We start from the raw sequence: 18,502 nt of genomic DNA, 5'->3' as shown, positions 1-18,502 counted from the left end.
TATATTTTTTCTAACATTTATTAAGTTTTATGAATATATATTTTTAAGTTAATAAAACTTGCGACTATCTCAGAAGTCAAAGAAGAGATCATAATGAAAAATTTAAAATATTTATAAATGAGTGATAATATAAATGCTTATAAGTGAAAACTATAAAAACTTATACCACCCATATCAAACCTATGGGTGGTATAAAAAGTGGTACTCTGTGGGAAATTTATAGTTTTACCTGCTTTATAAAAGAAAATCAGAAAGACTGAAAGTTAATAAACTAAATGCCCATCATAGGAAGTGAAAAAAGAACAAAATAATATAAACCTAAATGAATAGATTATAAAGTTAAGACAGAAATAAACGAAACAGGAAACAATAATAGCAAGATATGGAAACAACATTAAGTGTCCATCAACGGATGAATGAATAGAGAAAATGTGGTATATATTTATATATACAATGAAATACTATTTAGCCACAAGAAAAAATAGAAATCCTGCCATTTGTGACAACATGGGTGGATCTTGGGAGCATTATGCTAGTGAACAGAGAAGGACAAATACTGTATGGTATCACTTATATGTGGAATTTTTTTTTTAAGTCAAAACTAGTGGAAACAGAAAGTTTAAGTGGTTTCCAAGGGCTGCGGGTGGGGAGATAGGAAGAGGTTGGTAAAAGGGTAATTACTTTCAACTGTAAGAGGAACAAGGTCTGAGGATATAATGTAAAAACATGGTGACTATAGTTGATAACACTATATCGTATAATTGCAATTTGCTAAGACAGTAGAACATAAGTTTCTCACACACACACACAAAAGATAAATATGTGAGGTGATAGATGTGTGAATTAACTAGATGAAGGGAGTCCTTTTGTAATATATATGTATATCAAAGAACCACAATGTACACTTTGAATATCTTACAATTTTGTATGTCAATTTTACATTTACCTTTGCTAAATTTTTTTTAATGTTTCAAATGATCAATTTTATATTAGGTATATTTTACCACAATAAAAAATGTTTTAAAAATATGTGCAAGGGTATTCCCTGGAGGTCCAGTGGTTAGGGTTCGGCACTTTCACTGCTGTGGGCTGGGTTTCAATCCCTGGTCAGGGAACTAAGATCCCACAAGCCACGCAGCAGGGCAAAAAAAAAAAAAAAAAAAAAAAAGTGCAAGACCTGTGTGTAAAATAATTATAAAACGTACAGAAATATGTTAAAAAGAAAAATTAATGGAGAGATATCTAATAGTCATGAATAAAAGTTGTCAATTTTTCCCCATGTTGATCTGTAGATTCAGTACAAATCCAGTCAAAATCCAAAAGGTTTTTTTTTGTGAAATTTGTCAAGATAACTCTAAAATTACTATGGAAGAACAAAGGGCATGAATACCTAAGACAATTCTGAAGAATAAGGAGGAATGATTTGTCCTGCCAAGCATCAGAATCTATTATAAAGTTATATTCATTAAAGACAAGGTGGTCTCAGTGCAGGAGTAGCTAAATAGCCCAGAAATAGATTTATGCAAACAATTTTTAAAAATATTTATTTTATTTTATTTATTTTGGCTGCACCGGGTCTTAGTTGCAGCACATGGGATCTTCGTTGTGGTATGCGGGATCTTCAGTTGCGGCATGCAGGCTTCTTAGTTGTGGCATGCGGACTCTTAGTTGCGGCACGCATGAGGGACCTAGTTCCCCGACCAGGGCTCAAACCCGGACCCCCTGCACTGGGAGCGTGGAGTCTTACCCACTGGACCACCAGGGAAGTCCCAAAGAAATCTGGATATATGAGAGACAGACTTGCATGACAGGTCAGTAAATGGAAAAAAATTAACATTGGTTCCTGTCTCACACCATAAACAAAAATTTCAGTCCTATTAAGGACCTAAATTTAAAGAACAAAACTTTTATTAGAAAAAAAAAAATATATATATATATATATTTTCCCCCGATCAGGGATTGAACCCATGTCCCCTGCATTGGAAGGTGGATTCTTTACCACTGGACCACCAGGGAAGTCCCTGTCCCAGCCTTTTTTCAATTTTATATTTGTATCTCTTATATACTTTTTATTTTATGTACAGTAAAATACACCCTTTGTTGTGTACAGTTCTGTGGGTTTTGACAAAGGTATAGAATAGTATATCTAGCACCAAAATCATGATGTGGAGGGGTTCCATTACCCCTAAAATCCCCTTGTGTTTCTCCTCCTTCTACTCCACAATCTCTTGCAATCACTGTTTCTATAGTTTTGCCTTTTACAAAATGTCATTTAAATGGAATCAAACATTACTTAGCATCTAGGGTCTAGTTCCTTTTACTGGAATATATTTTTGACTTTACGTGAAAAATGATTTCTTTTTTCTTTTCACTTTAAGCAAAGTCTTTCTTTTCAAGGAACATTTTCTCATTCTCTGTTCTTGGCATACATTTTAAATTCTTACCAGTAGAACCAAAGCCTCCTGAAACCCTTACAGTGTCATCTAAAACTTGAACGTCCTCTATTTCTGGGTAAAAAAAATCTGTTCACAAATGAGCTGTGCAATTTTATCACACTTTTTACTTCAAACTTTGCCACAATTAAATAGTACAATACCAACATTTCCTCTACAATCTTCATCTATGACCCCAGCTTCTACAACTATGAAATGTTTTGCAGCCAAGCTAGAACATGGAGCTACTCTCCCATAGCACCCAGAAGGAAGAGGTACCTGAATGTTGGTTTTCACAAGGGCTTTCTCCATAGGTGGTACTGTGCAATCACAGGCAGCGTACAGGTCAGAGCCTGCGGTGCATGTAGTCCCCTTGGTCTGGGCGGTGGTGTGCTCCGAGAGCTGGGCAAAGTGGAGCGGTATGCTGTCCTCCTCTGCAAGCTGGGCCACCTTGCTGGGGGAGACGACTTGTTTCCTGAGAGCAGGGCATGGCAGGGCAGAATGTGAGCAAAAGAGGGAGCAGGGTGAACCAAAAAAGGATTTCTTAATCAGGACACAAAAGCTATGCTAGTCTATGCTAACCATAAAATAGGGCTTCCCTGGCGGCTCAGTGATTAAGAATCTGCCTGCCAATGCGAGGGACACGGGTTCGAGCCCTGGTCCGGGAAGATCCCACACGCCGCGGAGCAACTAAGCCCGTGTGCCACAACTACTGAGCCTGCGCTCTAGAGCCTGAGAGCCACAACTACTGAAGCCCGCATGCCACAACTACTGAAGCCTGCGTGCCTAGAGCCCGTGCTCCACAACAAGAGAAGCCACTGCAATGAGAAGCCTGCGCACCACAGCGAGGAGTAGCCCTCGCTCGCCGCAACTAGAGGAAGACCGCGCACAGCAACGAAGACCCAGCACAGCCAAAAAATAAATAAACAAATGAATTAAAAAATATTTTTTGATTATAAATTTGACTACTCAAAAATGAAAATCATAGAGTTAAAATAAACACAACTGGGAGAATATATTGAAAAACTTGTATTACTGGGGAGAAAAAGGATCAAGAATACGTAAAGAAGCCACAGATCAATAATAAAAAGACTATAGAAAAATGACAAAAGACATGAATGGGCATTGCAAGAAGAGGAAATTTAAACAAACATACAAAGAGATGTTCAACCTCTTTAATAATGAGGGAAATGCAAATCAAGACCATAATTTACACTCATTTGCTTAAGAAAACTTAAGAAATCTGACAATACCCAGTATCTATCTTTTATACATTTCTGGCAGGATTATTCATAGTTCCACTTCGGAAAACAATGTGGCATTGTCTTATAGAGCTGAATATCCCCACACATTATGACCCAGCAATTCTACTCCCAGTTACATACTCTGGGCAAACATTTGTACATATGATCCAAGAAGAGTACCAAAACATTCACGACAACACACCTCAAATATGAAGGAAAAAAAAAAAAAAAAAGAGCCCAAACGCTCCATCAGCAGAGGAATGGATAAACTGTGGTATATTTATCTAGTGGAATGCAATACAGCAATGAAAGTGCATAAATTTCAGTTACATCTCTTAAGACTTGACCAGCCGTTGCTGGCTTTGAAGATACAAGGAACTGTGAGCTAAGGAATTGTGGGCAGCCTTTGGAGGCTGGAACAGGCAAGGAAATAAATTCCCCTACGACAGATGATCTTAGTTTAGTGAGACCCATTTTGGCCTTCTGACCTGCAGGACTATACGGTAATAAATCTGTGTTGCTTAAAGCCGCTAAGTTTGTGACAATATATTACAACAGCAACAGAAAACTAGTACAGTGTGCATGTGTGTAAGTTTGGAGGGAGTGTCACAGGATAGAAGAGACTTCCCAGGCAGAGAGGGAGAGAGAGAGGGAAGGAAGAAGGGAGGGAGGGAGAGAGGGAAGGAGGGAAACTTTGCTTTGCTCAGAGAGATTTGGCTTTTGGGCCTGGAGCCAGCTTCCCGGGCAAGGTCCCCTTCAGTGTCCCCCACAGCATCACCTGAATACCCACAGGGGCCTGACAGTCTGCAAGGCCCTGGAGCACTTGTTCCCAAAGGTCCCCTGCCAGGTGGACAGGCCCCAGGTAATTGGTTCTCAATGTAAAAAGTGGAAACTAAGGCCTGGGACAGGAAGGTATAACCAGGAGCAGCCCCCCTTCTGAGGGCAGGAAATGGCCAGATGCCACACCTGAGAACTCACGCTTCCCGGGAGGACAGCCCGCTCCTTCCACAGACTCCCCACAGCCGAACAGGCCCTGTCCACATCTGCGCTGAGAATGCGGCCGCACAGTTGCCAGGTGTCATCATAATTGCCACCCTCCACACCCTCCCAGTCCCTGTCCTCCCTGGAGACAGGACCACAAGCCAGGCCCAGCCAGACCCTTGGAAGCAGAACCCTTGGGTTCCACGGTGTCTGGGGAGCAGTGTCACAATGGGGCGGGGAGGTCCTGGGGTGGGGTGGCATGGGGAGGAACAGCATTCCACTCCTGGGGCACAACTGGCCACAGGCTCTAGGAACTGAAGGCGCAAGGCAGGCTGGGAAAATCTCCACGTGAGCCAGCCCCATTTCTCCGTGCAGACTGTTCCCAGCACCTGGAGCACCCGCCTCCCCATCAGGGCTCCACCTCCACTGAGGGAAATCCTCCCATCCTTCCACACACAACTTGGCTGCCCCTGTCCCCATGCCTGAGGAGGAGGGATGGAGAGGAGAGTAAGAGGAGGAACAGGCTCTCCACTCAGCAGCTCCCAGATCCCACCCGGGGGAGGAGGGAGTGTAGGTTAAAGACTTCTTGGTGGGAAGTTTGGGGAGCGGCAGTAGGATGGCTTTTCCTTTCTCTCAGAGGAGAAGGAGAAGCTATCTGGTAGGGGGTAGAAGGATGGGAAGCAGGCAGAGCAGAGCTTAGAAATAGCCACTGGTGAGAGTTGGAAAACGAGCTGACTTGAAAAGCTGGTAGGAATACGAGGTGCTGCTAAAGACCCAGTTGGTGCTGGTGACCATGGATCCATAGATCAGACTGGTCGGGAGTGTGACTCTTTCCAGCAGTGACCAGCAGCTGGGGTGCAGGAAGACAGAAAGCAGACAGTCGGGCCCATGTGCTGCTATGGTCTTGCTAGCTGGATTCTTCTGTAAGAGACTACGTGGGGATCCCCACGGGGCGGGGTGGGGGGGCGGCCAAGAGGTGAAGAGGGGTCCCAAGGGGTCAGTTGCAGGCACATTGCTCATATTAAGGACCAACGCAGAGGTCCTGGGATGATCGCTGAGAACCCCCGAAAATTCTTGTGGAAAACCTGCTTTTAGGAGCCTGCCAGGGCCACTGACTGATGATTAACCACTGCAAGCCCGGAAGAACTACCACCAGTGGCCACCAGGTAAGAAGACTTCTTCCCCTTTCCCTCACCCTGCATGGGCCCTGAAGGAGCCAGAGAAGCAGAGCATGAAAGGGAGGAGGGGCCCGGAGAGGAACAGGACCCACATCCTCCCTCTCCCCGCCACTGGTCCCTGAGTGCAGGACAGGGGAAGGAGAATCTTTGAAGAGAAGGCAAGACTGAAGCTTCGATTCTGACTGAATCAGTGCCCGCTCAGCTGGAGCAAATGCCCTGTGGGTCCCACCTTATCCAGACGGGCCTAGTCCAGCCATTGGAGGAACCACAACCTTCCCTTCATCCACAGCTTTTCCTTCACCTGCCTGGGCGAGTCCAGAACTTTTAAGTGTTTTTCTCTTCCTACTCTCACCTACTTGGAGAGGCCCTACCCAGCTGTTCTGTTTTTGGCTTGACTGTGTTTTCAGGGCAGGGGGACCCCAGATGGAGGGGATCTGAGGAGCCATATCCCCACAAGACTGTCAGAGAACAAGTTAAGCCCAAGACACGCCCAAGACTCTAACCCAGAACAGGGTATTGGACGTGGGGCTCTGGGGATGAGAAAGGTTTTGAAAGGAGGGAGGCCTGTCTCGGATGCTTCTGGGATGGGGCTGGGCAGTGGCTGGCTGGCTCTGGGGCCAGCTCATGGGGTGCTGCCTCCGTCAGCAAGACGGTCATGCTCACGGGTCCAGCTGTTCCCAGGGGAGTGTTCAGGCAGCTCTCTGCTGCTGCTGCTCTGGCTTCGGAGACACACTCAGAGGTACGTGCTGCTCTAAAGGCCACCCCTGGGCTAGAAGTACTTCCTGAGGCCTCGGAATCCTTTTCCGAGGGCACTGCGTTCAGAGGGCTGGAGGAAGCGGAAGGCTGTCATTGGCTGCTTAGGCACTGATCCCGTGTTACAGTTCCTCGCCATCCCCTCCCCAAAGTAGGGGAATCGTGAGGATGCCATATGGGCCTCTCTGCCACAATGGACAAATGGTGAAGTACAGCCCCTTCGGGGATGGGGTCACTGATATGAGGTCCTGGGTTTCAGAGAGACCAAGCACCTCGCTGTGGGCAGGACTCCTGCTCCAGGTCGTCCATGGCGTCCTTCGTGCTCCAGCCACGTGGCTCTGGCAGCAGGGCACAGAGTAAGTCAGCCCCGACGGGGAGGCTGCCGTAGATGAGCATAGGGAGGGCCGTGTGGTACTCACCCAGCAGGGTCACGAGTGGCGTGAGGATGTCCCCGATCCTCGAGAAAATGCCCACCAGCCCCATGCCCGTCTGCCCGCGCAAAGGTGAGCGCAAGCCGAGAAGACCCGGCCTCCGCTGGGCCACAGCTCATTTCCTTGGAAGCACCCGAGTGTCTCATCTGGTCTCCAGGCCTGCAGAGTCTCCAGGCCCGTGCAGTCCAGCCAGCCTTCCTGCCCCCTCCTCCTGCACTTCCCCGAGTCCTACTGTGCGGCCTGCTTTTGCCACCTCCAGGCCTCTCTGTCTGCCTGCTGTACTCCTGCTCACCTGTCGAGTCTCAGGTCAAAGGCTGCACCTCCTGACCACCTCCCATCCCCACCGGAGTCTTCCTTCTGAGCCATTCATCAAACCTGGGACTTACTCCATGTTCCAGTCCTGACAAGGCCAGGATGTGGCCCCTCCTGTATCTGCCCTCCGCTGCTCTCCTCTGCTCTCCACTGACCCCATCCAGCCTTGGACCCCATCCAGCACTGCTGCCCCAGAGCCAGCTCTGTAAGCTCATTGGGGAACAGCAGTAAGGGCAGAGGAGGGATGGCCAAAATCAGGGTCTCAGGAGCAGAGGAACAGGAGTTGCACCTGCAGTCCTTACCTGATGACAGTGGGGAAGAGCTCAGCAGACTACACGTAGGAGATGGTAAATCCGGCCGCCGTGGCAAACTTCCCCACCAGAGCCATCACAGTGCCTGGGGAGCTGGGGGTGTCAGAACAGATCCAGGGCATCCCCCGTGGGGCCGGTCTTCTCTGGGACCATCCGGGAGGGAGGTGCAGAGTGAGGGGCCAGGCAGGCCGGGCTGTGTGGTCAGACCAGGGCAGGGCTGGCCCAGCTACTGCAAGTACCTGGCTCAGGAGCTCGGAGAAGTTTTCGCTTGTTGACCGAGGCCACCCTCTGGATCGGTTGTTTAGCCTCCTCTACCCTCCTCCGGGTCAGGAGCCACCGTGCAGATTCCAGCAGAGCCCTGTAGGTCGGGCTGTGACCCTGGGGCCTGGACCTGGGCCTCCCCACTCCCCCAGGAGCCTCCCCGCTGTCCCAGTGCACACTGATCCCACAGGTTCGCTCTCCCAGACACCTCTCTGGACATGTAGCCAACCGAGAGGCAGCTTGCCTGGGAAGTATCTCCTCACCAGAAGTAAAGGAAGAGCGGAAGACAGGTGCAGCGCCAGCCATCTGGAAAAGCCTCCAGCTCTGGAAGCCATGGGCGAGTCCTGCGAGGGCCATCTGCTCCACGGAGAAGGTGTACTGGGCCAGGACCACAGCCTGAGTTCTCTATCAGGGCCCCACCCACCCTGCAACTGTGAGAACGCTGAGTCTGAGGCTGGCCCGGACCCTGCCCTCTCACTCCCTGCCATGGCTAGACGCCACCAGGTCAGGGGCTGTGGTCCTGGCCCGGTACAGGGAGTGCTGGTGCCGTCACGTTAGGTGCGGGGAGTTGAGTGGGCCCCACAGGCAGCGTGGGAGCGTGGCCGCCCAGACCCCAAGGCCCCACTCTGCGGCTGATGGCGCGGGACCCAGATACCCACGTAGGGTGACGCTGCTGAAGGTATATCCAACGACGGCCGTGGCCACAGCAAAGCGCAGGGCCGTGTAGAGCTCAAAGCCGGGCACAAAGGCTGCGGCCATGCCAAGGATGGCGAAGAGTAGCAGTTGCACCAGGACAGTGGCCTCGTGGCCAATCCTGGGGTAAGAAAGGGGCAGGTTGAGGAGGGAGTCTGTCTGAGGGGAAGGAGGGAGACCCAGCCCCCGGCCCTGCCCTGGGTACTCTGTCTGCGGGAGGGTGCAGGGCCCCACCTGGGAGCCCCATTGCGGGGAGACAGGGCCTTACCTGGAGACCAGCGAGAGGGGCACGTGGTGGGGAGGAACTGGGCCAGGAACCCAAGAGCATGCTGGGTTGCGGGAGCTGCTCAAGGTTCTTACCAGTCACAGAGGGGCCCGACGATGAGCGCCCCAGTGAGGAGCCTAGCCAGGTCCACCGACTGGGAGGTGTCCTTCGGATGCTTCCGACCACAGGCCAGGTTCAGCTGAGGCAGACACATGCAGATGTGAGTCTAGGGGCAGCGAGGGCGAGTCCTTTACCAGCCAGCCCGCCCACCACAAACCTCTCAGGACAGAAGTGGGGCAGGCAAGGCATCGCAGGGCACCAGCGTGAACTCAGGGTGCACAACACGATACTTAGAAGTGTAAAGGGAAACACTGTGACCCTCAACATCTGCTTCATATCAAACTACCAGCTCCAGATGATTCACGCAATTCTTTTCAGTGACATCATACCTGTGTGAAGTTGTGTTTTTGGAAGTTACTATGAAAAAAAGCAAGCACCACGTGAAACTCAATGTGGGTCAGAAAATGAGGGTGGCGGGGTTCAAGGATCAAGACGTTTTGCAGTTCCCAATACATCCTATTAGGAAGTAACTGCACATTAGGATGTAAAAGTGTTTTCTTTTGATTCGTGTATATATATTTTTAAACAGCTACTGAGTTATTAGTACATAAATCCTTCTTAAGTTGTTTGTTTTTGTTTTTTGTCGTTGTTGTTTTGGGCTGCACTACGCGGCATGTGGGATCTCAGTGGGATCATCTGGGATTCCTTAGGGCAGGGATCGAACCCGTGCCCCCTGCAGTGGAAGCATGGAGCTTTAACCACTGGATCGTGAGGGAAGTCCCCCTTCTTAAATTGTTTGGAACAAATTACTTAATATGTGAAACTTTTAGGTATTTTTTTGGCCTGGAGATGCCATGTAAAATTATTGACCCACTAAGAATGTACAGTTTGGGAACCCTCTGACAGTCATTAACTGCTTCTTCCTGACAAATGGGGCCTCTTTCCCACAACCATGGCACCCCTGTGACCTGCTTGGGCCTTTCCAACTTTTCCCAACTGGCTGCAAAACCCCCCTGAAACTCCCATCATTCACAGGCAGTCAGAATCCTAAGGAGCCCTCACACACTCCTTGAGGAAAGAGATTAGGATGGAGGAATGTGCAGGCCTGCACACACGCGGACACACACACAGACACATACACACACGATGTGAGGGGGACAACCCACCTGGAGACTCACAGAGAGAACCTGACAGACTGGGAAACCAAGTGATGAAAATATGGGTGTCCATACACGTCTGTACACTTGTCTACTGCAATGTGCACATAACAATAAGTGCATGTGACTGATATTCCCCACCTCCATCTGTGAGTTTTATGCCCCTCTGCACATAGCTCAGCTCCATATGTTTATGAGGGTATCATGACACATGAGCTGTTCTCCAGAGCTCACAGAGGTAGCTTCACAACAATATTAATGCTTTTTTTAAAAAAAATTTATTTATTTATTTATTTAATTTTTGGCTGCATTGGGTCTTTATTGCTGCGCATGGGCTTTCTCTAGTTGCGGCGAGCGGGAGCTACTCTTCGTTGTGGTGCATGGGCTTCTCATTGCGGTGGCTTCTCCTGTGGAGCACAGGCTCTAGGCGCACAGGCTTCAGTAGTTCTGGCATGCGGGCTCAGTAGTTGTGGCGCACGGGCTTAGTTGCTCTGCGGCATATGGGATCTTCCCAGACCAGGGCTCGAACCCGTGTCTCCTTCATTGGCAGGCAGATTCTCAACCACTGCGCCACCAGGGAAGCCCCTGTTAATGCTTTTTGAGAGCTTACTCTGGGTTGGGTAATGTGCCAAATGTTTTACATGCATTATCTCATTTAAAAAATTTTATTTATTTATTTATTTATTTATTTTGGCAGTGCCGTGTCTTAGCTGTGGCACACAGGATCTTCATTGCAGCATGCAGGATCTTTAGTTATGGCATGCTGACTTCTTAGTTGTGGCATGTGGACTCTTAGTTGTGGTAATGCAGACTCTTAGTTATGGCATGTATGCGGGATCTAGTTCCCTGACCAGGGATTGAACCTGGGCCCCCTGCATTGGGAGTGTGGAGTCTTACCCACTCGGCCACCAGGGAAGTCCCATCTCATATAATTCTGACAACGATCCTTGACTTATTATTATATTCCCCCAGGGGCCCCCAATTCCTGGGCTGCGGACCGGTACCACTCTACAGCCTGTTAGGAACCAGGCTGCACAGCAAGAGGTGAACGGCGGCGAGCAAGCGGAGCTTCATCTGCCACTCCCCATCACACCCCATCACTCCCCATCACTCGTGTACCGCCTGAATCATTCCCCCAACACCCACCGCCCTGTCTGTGGAAACACTGTCTTCCACGAAACCGGCCCCTGGTGCCAAAAAGGTAGGAGACTGCTTTATTCGTCTAAGGGAGAAGAGGTTAAGCAGCTAGTCCTGGCAGTGACTGAAACTGGATGGCAGTGAGTGAAACTGAGGGAAAGCTAAGGTAATGTTTCCTGAGTGAAGGAATGAGTGAATGAAGGAAGGAACTAATACCTTCAGTCAGATGAGTAGCCAATCTCCATTAGTTAATAACCTTTAGCAAAAAATTAACCAACTCAGGAGACAACATTTTGCTCCTAGTTCTGTCCTGAAGGACAACTGTTAATTTTATTTTTATTTTTTAAAATTAATTAATTTTATTTTTGGCTGTGTTGGGTCTTCATTGCTACCCTCAGGCTTTCTCTGGTTGTGGTGAGCAGGGGCTACTCTTCATTGCAGTGCGTGGGCTTCTCATTGCGGTGTCTTCTCTTGCTGTGGAGCACAGGCTCTAGGGCATGTGGGCTTCAGTAGTTGTGGCACGTGGGCTCAGTAGTTGTGGCTCACGGGCTCTAGAGTGCAGGCTCAGTAGTTGTGGCGCACGGGCTTAGATGCTTCGCGGCATGTGGGGTCTTCCCGGGCCAGGGCTCGAACCCGTGTCCCCTGCATTGGCAGGTGGATTCTTAACCACTGCGCCACCAGGGAAGTCCAACAACTGCTAATTTTATAAGAACTTTAAATATATATCAAATGATGAATGGATTGCCCCTGAGAATGAAGTGCAGCAGGACCAGGTACTTGAACTTGTTGTTCCACCCAGTTCTATCCTGTTTGCTTTTTGTCCAGCCACCACAGATTGCTTTGTAGTTAAACACTATTTAAAATAAATAATAATGAACAAAGGCCTGCTGCTGTCAGCCTCTGGAGTCAGAACTGAGTCACTCTGTGTGACTCTGAATCTGTTAGCTGACCTGCTGGTGTCTTGGTTTCCCACGTACAAAATGGGGATGAAATACATTCCATAGTATCGCCAGATAGGATTAAAGGAATTAACACATATAGCATGCTTAGCACAGTGGCTGTGCTAGGTCAGCAAATGTTAGCTCCGCTGAGGCTGTACTGGCCCCTGTGCCACGAAGCACACAGCTGGTGACACAGGCATCTCAGGCACAAGGGGCGGTCATACTCTAAAGGCATGAGTGCTGAGCCATGGGACTCCTCCAAGGCTGCCACCCTTGTTTAGTGGACACCATTCACTACCTCCCTGTAGATGAGATATCCCCTATCTTATCAAATCCTCATTCTAACTCCCAGAAGGCTTATCATTCTCTCTGTTTTGCAGCAAAGACAGAGGCTTGGAGAGGTGCCAAGACCTACCCAAGTTCACATGCTGGTGTCATGTTGCAGATGGAACAGAGATGAAGAGGGCTCCAACTTGGGACACCAGTTATCAACCTTCCCAGCCCTAATGCCTACAGTGGATGGTTCTGTCTGGGGCCTGCCACGGTGGCCCACAGCATCCCACCCCCATTTCCTGGAGCAAAACCCATCAAATCTCCCTTTCACTGTTCCAAAACCATCAATGACTCCCTTTGGTCTCTAGGAGACAGCCCCAATTCCTCAGCACTGTATCTGAGACCCTTTAAGACTCTTGCCTTTTCTCAACCCCTTTAGTATGTCAGAATTGCTCACAGGGGCCAGGCATTTTCATGCTCCAGACCCTAGAAATGGCTATTCTCTCTGCTTCCCCTTCCCTCCCATTGCTTCCTTTTGTGGTCTCAGGACAGATCACACTGTTGTTGCTATTCAGTGATGGTCTAGTTGCCTCCCTATTCAGAGCTTCGTGTGGACAGGGCTGGGAGTCATTTTCTCTTTTACCAAGGATGGGCACCCAGGAAATGTTGGACAGGTAGGTTGAGAAGGAGAAATGTACTCTGTTCTTCACGGGCACACTGCCTATAAGGAAATATATTCTTTTCTTCTTATGTTTGTATTTCACTTTGCATATGAAGTTGCTGGTTATAATAAGGAAACTTGGGATGTCACCTCAGAGGAGTCCTCAGTCTGTAGCAGAACCCCTGCTTGTTGACTGGAAAACAAGGTGGATACCTCACACAAGGTAGCCCCAGAGTTTGAGGTTGTCACGTGGTTCAGGGCACAAAGTACCAAAAGTGTACATTGCCCTGAGACTCGCAGTTCTTGGGAGGGTGGGTCCCTGGGAGCATGTCAGGGAAAGGCCAGAGGTCCAAGGTCCCACCCCAGGGTCAGCAAAGACTAAGTTGGTGACTGAGGATAAAGAGAGAGGCCCCCAATCCTTGAGAACGTCCCATTCATTCCCATAACCTGCCCAGCCCTATCCCAGGCACACCAGGTTCCTGCTGCTTCCCAGACACATCACCTGCTTCCTGTTGCCAGGCCTTCCTTTTGCTATTCTCTGTCTACAAAGGCCTTCCCTTCTTCTCCATCAATCTTATTCGGGTCCCTGGTGCCCAGCTCACATACCAACTCCTTCAGGGAGTTGCCTGCCCATTCCCTCCCCAGGAGGAAGCAAATTCTAGCCTTAGAGCCCATCTAGCCCTTTGTCCCTCTACAAGGAGCCCAGATGTTCTCAGAGAAGGTGAATAGGGTGCCTCTGTTCTCTGTTCCTTGCATAGTTAATACTCAGAAGCTGTTGGCTGAATGTAATTGCATGAACAGTCCAGCAAAGGCTGTGCACAAGACCTAGAGTTGGCTCCAAGCACTCTGGAAGTCTGCCTGGGCTGTAAGGATGGTGACATTTGGCCAGATGGGCAGAGAGTTTATGAGCACATGTAGAGGAAGACACCTCCACAACACCTAAGGACCGATGAAGACCAGACCTATCACGGGTGGGATACTGGGGAGATGATGGAGGGGGCACTGAGGGTCAGACCGGCCTAGGCTGGGCTAGATCCAGGGGCTGGCAGAGTTCAAAGGCGACCTACTCCCCCTGTGGGGTGGAATGAGGGGGAGGGTCAGGAAGAAGGCAGGAGGACACATCCTCAGGCTGCCACGGTTCTGGAGGCAGGTGTATGGTCACATATTAAGAGGTGAATGTTTAGTCTCGGGGCTCAAATTGCCCTCCACAGAGGTTCAGGATTTGCCACCATTAAGGTGAGAGCTGCACAGATCCCCAACCCCTGCCCCTCAGGTTTCTGGACTATTTGTGCTCTTTCCCATGCCTGCAGGGAACTGGGCAGCAGGTGCCCCGAATGAGAGAGTCCTGGCTCCACCATCAAGTCTTTATGTTGCCCTCACCAAGTCATCTCCCCATTCTGTGCTCAACCCCACTGTCTGGGAAGCAGCCTTTCTTGCTCTGAGGTGGTTGGAGTGGGGAACTTTCTATTGATCTGCCAGGGTCCCTCCTACGAGAATGGAGTTAACAGGAGCAATTGCCCAGTTATGTGCAGGACAAGCCCTAGAGTCCTGGGTGTCCTTCAGGATCTAAGAGGCAGGCAGGCAGGCAGGCAGGAGGAGATCTAGAGAGAGAGGCTGAAGGCAGGAAGCTCGAGGCAAGCAAGCAGGAAGGCAGACGAGTGGACGGGGAAGGGGTAGCATCAGAGGGTTAGTTAAATGCGAAGATAGGTAAGCAGGCAGACATGCAGAGGTGGACGGAAAGACAAAGGCAAATGGACAGGCAGGTGGGAACATGGGGGAGAGAGAGAGAAAGAGAGGCATGAGGACAGGAGAACAGGAGAGACAAGAAGGAGGGCCACTGGGCAGACAGGCAGCGGGACAGATAAAAGCACAGGCAGAGATGAATGGACAGATGGACAGACACCCTGGACAAAGGAAATGGATGGAGAGGTAGATGAGCCAACAGGCAGAGGACAGAGAGCAAAACAGGCAGACCCACCGTCATTCAGGCATGGGGTGCGGGGCAGCCACAGAGGCAGCCACACCAGAGACCGAGGGCACGGGCTCGGGCAGACGAGCTGACGGACTAAAAAGAGGTGGAAAGACAGGCCAAAGGGCAGCCTTACCTCATTCTTTAGGGAGAGGGGCCTCCTGCAGGATAGACCCAGCCCACCTCGCAAGGCTGTGTCTCACTGAAGCTGTGGCTGAGGACGTCCTCCAGGCTGGCACCGTCGGGGGTGGCCGGAACGGGAGGCAGGGCTCAGGGCTGCCTGCCGCATCCACAGGCACGCTCAGCACCGGCTGCTCAGCAGCGCTCAGGGTCAGAGTCCGGTGCTTGACCCAGGCCACTGAACAGTGGTGGGCCTCATCCAGGACCATGAAGACCTGGGTGAACATGCAGAAGGCAGTCAGGAGGTTGGGGACACTCAGCAGTATCAGCAGCTGTACCTGGAAGCGACCAAAGCTGCCAATGTCAGCCGCGACCTGGGCAAAGGGAGCCACGGTCACTGCTTACCGCCTCCTTAGCTGGGGCCACCAGACAGCCCTGCAGCTCGCTCTGGGGCACGGGCTCCTCGGGGCAGTGGCGGTGCTGCGTTAATGTTTAAAACAGCCTTGCCTGGCCCCACCTGTCACACCTCAGCTCCCCAGCTCTGGTCTAGGAATGACAGAATATGATGAAAAGATAGTCCACTCTGACTTGGAGGATCCGAGGATGTTTTATGGACTGTGACAGGCACCACAAGAGGAACTTCTCAGGCCTGGCACACAGCAGTGAGCTTTAGCCAAAGGTTACATGGTATACAGGGACAGCATCCCCTCTAACTGCAACATCCTCTACAATTCACACCAGTGCAAACCGCTCCCATTATGATACAGTCCAAATTCTGAGAGTAATTTCAGCACGACAAGGCAGTTGCTACTACACTGCACCGCGGGGGATAAGTCAGTGGAGCAGCAAGGACCCAGCCTGCACATTAACTCGGCCAACAGCCCAACCTGATCTCATGACCCTGAAGTTATTTTCTTCTGCAGGGTCTCTAGCATGTGGTGGTATGCAACAGCAGTCAATCCAAGGGTAGTATGAAGGTCAGGAGACCCACCAAGGGCATAAATGCCTTTCCCTTCAGCAGCAGAGCTAACCAGTGCATCTTGATCTCTATCTAATCAAGGAAGGAACCATTAACACCCTCCCAAGACAGAAACAGACGCAAAAGCTGCCCAAGGGTAGCCCAATCACCCTGAGCAACCTTGGTGAGCACAGAGGGACAAAGGACAAAGCCCGAGCCCCCGCTGGTCAGTCCTATGACCCTGCTGGAGTCGAGGTTGGGATGGGGCACGGCATGGGGGCTGGCAGGTCAGGATTCTTACAGGGCAGGAGGCTAACAGAAGGCAGGACCTCTGACAACAGGAACCTCCCAACGATGAAAGCCCCCATCCTTTTTCCCTGGGGGGAGTCTCACTGCAGGTAGACCCAGGGCTTGGAAGGCATCTAGTTCAATCATAGGAGGTGGGGAATGGTGGGATTAAATAGAGCATTAGGGAAAAATACACGCTTGGGTATCACATTCACATTCACATATTTGCTTGGTAAGCATCGGAAAGCCTTTTTGTGTTTTGATTTTGAAACACTTTGAGATAAGAGATGGGCAGAGGAGCATGGGTGAAGGGAAGGCAAGGAGCAAGGTTGTGCAGGGCAGCTCCGGATACAGTGTGCCTACATCCGCGGCCTGTTAGTCAGCACAGAGGGAGGGTCCAGGTAGGGCAGATGCTGGAAGGCAGAGGCAAGGGTCCACAACCCTGCCTAAGGAGAGGACATTCCTCTCTGCCCCCTCCCAAACTCCCCACCAGGCTCCCCACTGTCCCTAGCCCCACCTCTTCTTCCTCACCCACCTTGCTTACGTGTTCTTGTCCTCAGCATAGCCTTCACTGAATTGCCAAGAAAGCAGACGCTACTAGTTGCTGCTGCTCACTTTGGCGTTCACATTATGGGGAAAACTGAGGTGGAGACAGGAGCCTGGGCTCAGTCCTCATCATCTTTTCACTCTGATCAGGGTGAGGATTTCAGCTCTAAGGCTCCAAGGGGACTGGAGGTAGGAGGCAGGAAGCTTGATCTCCACCATTGATTCACTGTGATCCGCAGTCCGCTCCTTCTATCCCTCTGGCCTCTATTTCTGCATCTGTGTATAAGGAAAGCTTGAACTAGATGCTCTCTAAGGATCCTTCCATTTCTTGGTGTAGAATTCTAAAACACAGATAGATAAATGATGAGGAGATGCTGATAGAAGAGTGAGACTCAACCAAAGACCTTCCATAGTTGTAACTATGATCCCCAAATGCCACTGGCTTCACTGTACTCCCAACTGCCCCAATCTTAATTTCTTGATTAACTTATCTCTTCTCCTAACCCTCCCCCCGACCCCACCAGTCTGCCAAAGGCTCCCCATGATGCTTCAAAGCCTAAAACTGGCTCCCTTCTTTGAGGGAGTCCTCCCAGGAATACTGTAACCCCAGGGACCTGTGGTCTCACTGACCTGGGAGGATGAGCTCAAAGGAGCATATGTGCTGCTCTCTGGCGTCCCCGAGCAGGCTGGTCACATCCACTGTCCTCTAGGAGACTGCAGGGTAGGACGGGGCTGCCTCTGGCCCTTCAGGGAGAGCCTACAGCCTGTCTCTCTCCTCTTCCCCTCCTTGTACCTGCCTTCAGTAAAGGGCAAAACTAAGACCAAAGAGAGGTGTAACAAGAGTGTTCTAACCACTGGAGCTAAATTGAATGGACACACATCCCTGGCAATCAGCTGTCCACGGGGTAGAGGGCGGTGTTTGTGTGTATGGTGGGGGGAGGGGAAGGTACTCCCCAAACATCACCTACAGGGATGCACTGGATGGTGTCTCAAACTTCTTCCAAATTTGAGAACAACTCTAGTAGATAAAAACAGGGGATAGGCATTCTGGTTTCTGGTCCAGGATGTAAACAGCTTGGAAACTGTCACTGTGTTCTAGCAGGTAAAAAGCTGAACAAACTGAAAAATCAACAACTCTTCTGTCAGAGAAGTGAGGTCACAGGGCAAACTGCTATCCCTTGAATTGGAGCTAGACAGGTAAATACAGAGAACTATAACTTCTTGGAGCAGAAATCCACAAACTCAAACTTCCACAGGAACCAGTATCACAGTGGGAGAATCCGACTGTAATTGACAGACTGCTTGGGGGCTCAGGGTAGATAAGGTGAGAACAGCCAACACAGTGCTGGAGAAGAACAGAGGTGCAGGACTGAGAATACCTGACTTCAACCTTGACTATAGAGTACTCAAGGCTGTGTGGTACTGGCAAAAGATTACACACATAAATCAATGGAACAGAATAGAGAGCCCAGAAAGAAACTCACAGATTCAACTGATCAAAGAGCAATACAATACAACAAATGGTGCTGGA

The 18,502-nt window shown here is 50.1% G+C and overlaps 2 protein-coding genes across 2 annotated transcripts in view; both read right to left on the bottom strand.

Annotated features, from left to right (window-relative positions):
- The window catches only part of SLC22A14 (solute carrier family 22 member 14), a 29,139-nt gene extending 21,212 nt beyond the window's left edge, over positions 1–7,927 (bottom strand). Inside the window, exons 1-3 of the mRNA XM_060021386.1 lie at positions 7,882–7,927; positions 7,634–7,735; positions 2,712–2,907 (exon numbers count right to left, since the gene is read on the bottom strand). Coding sequence (XP_059877369.1) covers positions 2,712–2,744 — 33 coding nt within the window. The 5' untranslated portion in view covers positions 2,745–2,907; positions 7,634–7,735; positions 7,882–7,927. The remainder of the gene's footprint in view (positions 1–2,711; positions 2,908–7,633; positions 7,736–7,881) is intronic.
- Positions 6,334–16,505, bottom strand: SLC22A13 (solute carrier family 22 member 13). The gene is given in 12 exon segments (XM_060023761.1): positions 6,334–6,661; positions 6,866–7,077; positions 7,621–7,727; positions 7,882–8,000; positions 8,167–8,191; positions 8,194–8,334; positions 8,563–8,717; positions 8,957–9,060; positions 15,196–15,224; positions 15,227–15,301; positions 15,304–15,576; positions 16,439–16,505. Coding segments are annotated over 12 exon segments (1,635 nt in total).
- Positions 16,506–18,502: the final 1,997 nt, after the last annotated feature.

The sequence above is a fragment of the Delphinus delphis genome, chromosome 10, assembly GCF_949987515.2.
Source record: "Delphinus delphis chromosome 10, mDelDel1.2, whole genome shotgun sequence".
In the NCBI taxonomy this organism is placed as follows: Eukaryota; Metazoa; Chordata; class Mammalia; order Artiodactyla; family Delphinidae; genus Delphinus; species Delphinus delphis.
Note: the sequence above shows the minus strand (reverse complement) of the source record. Positions and strands in the feature narration are given on the sequence as shown.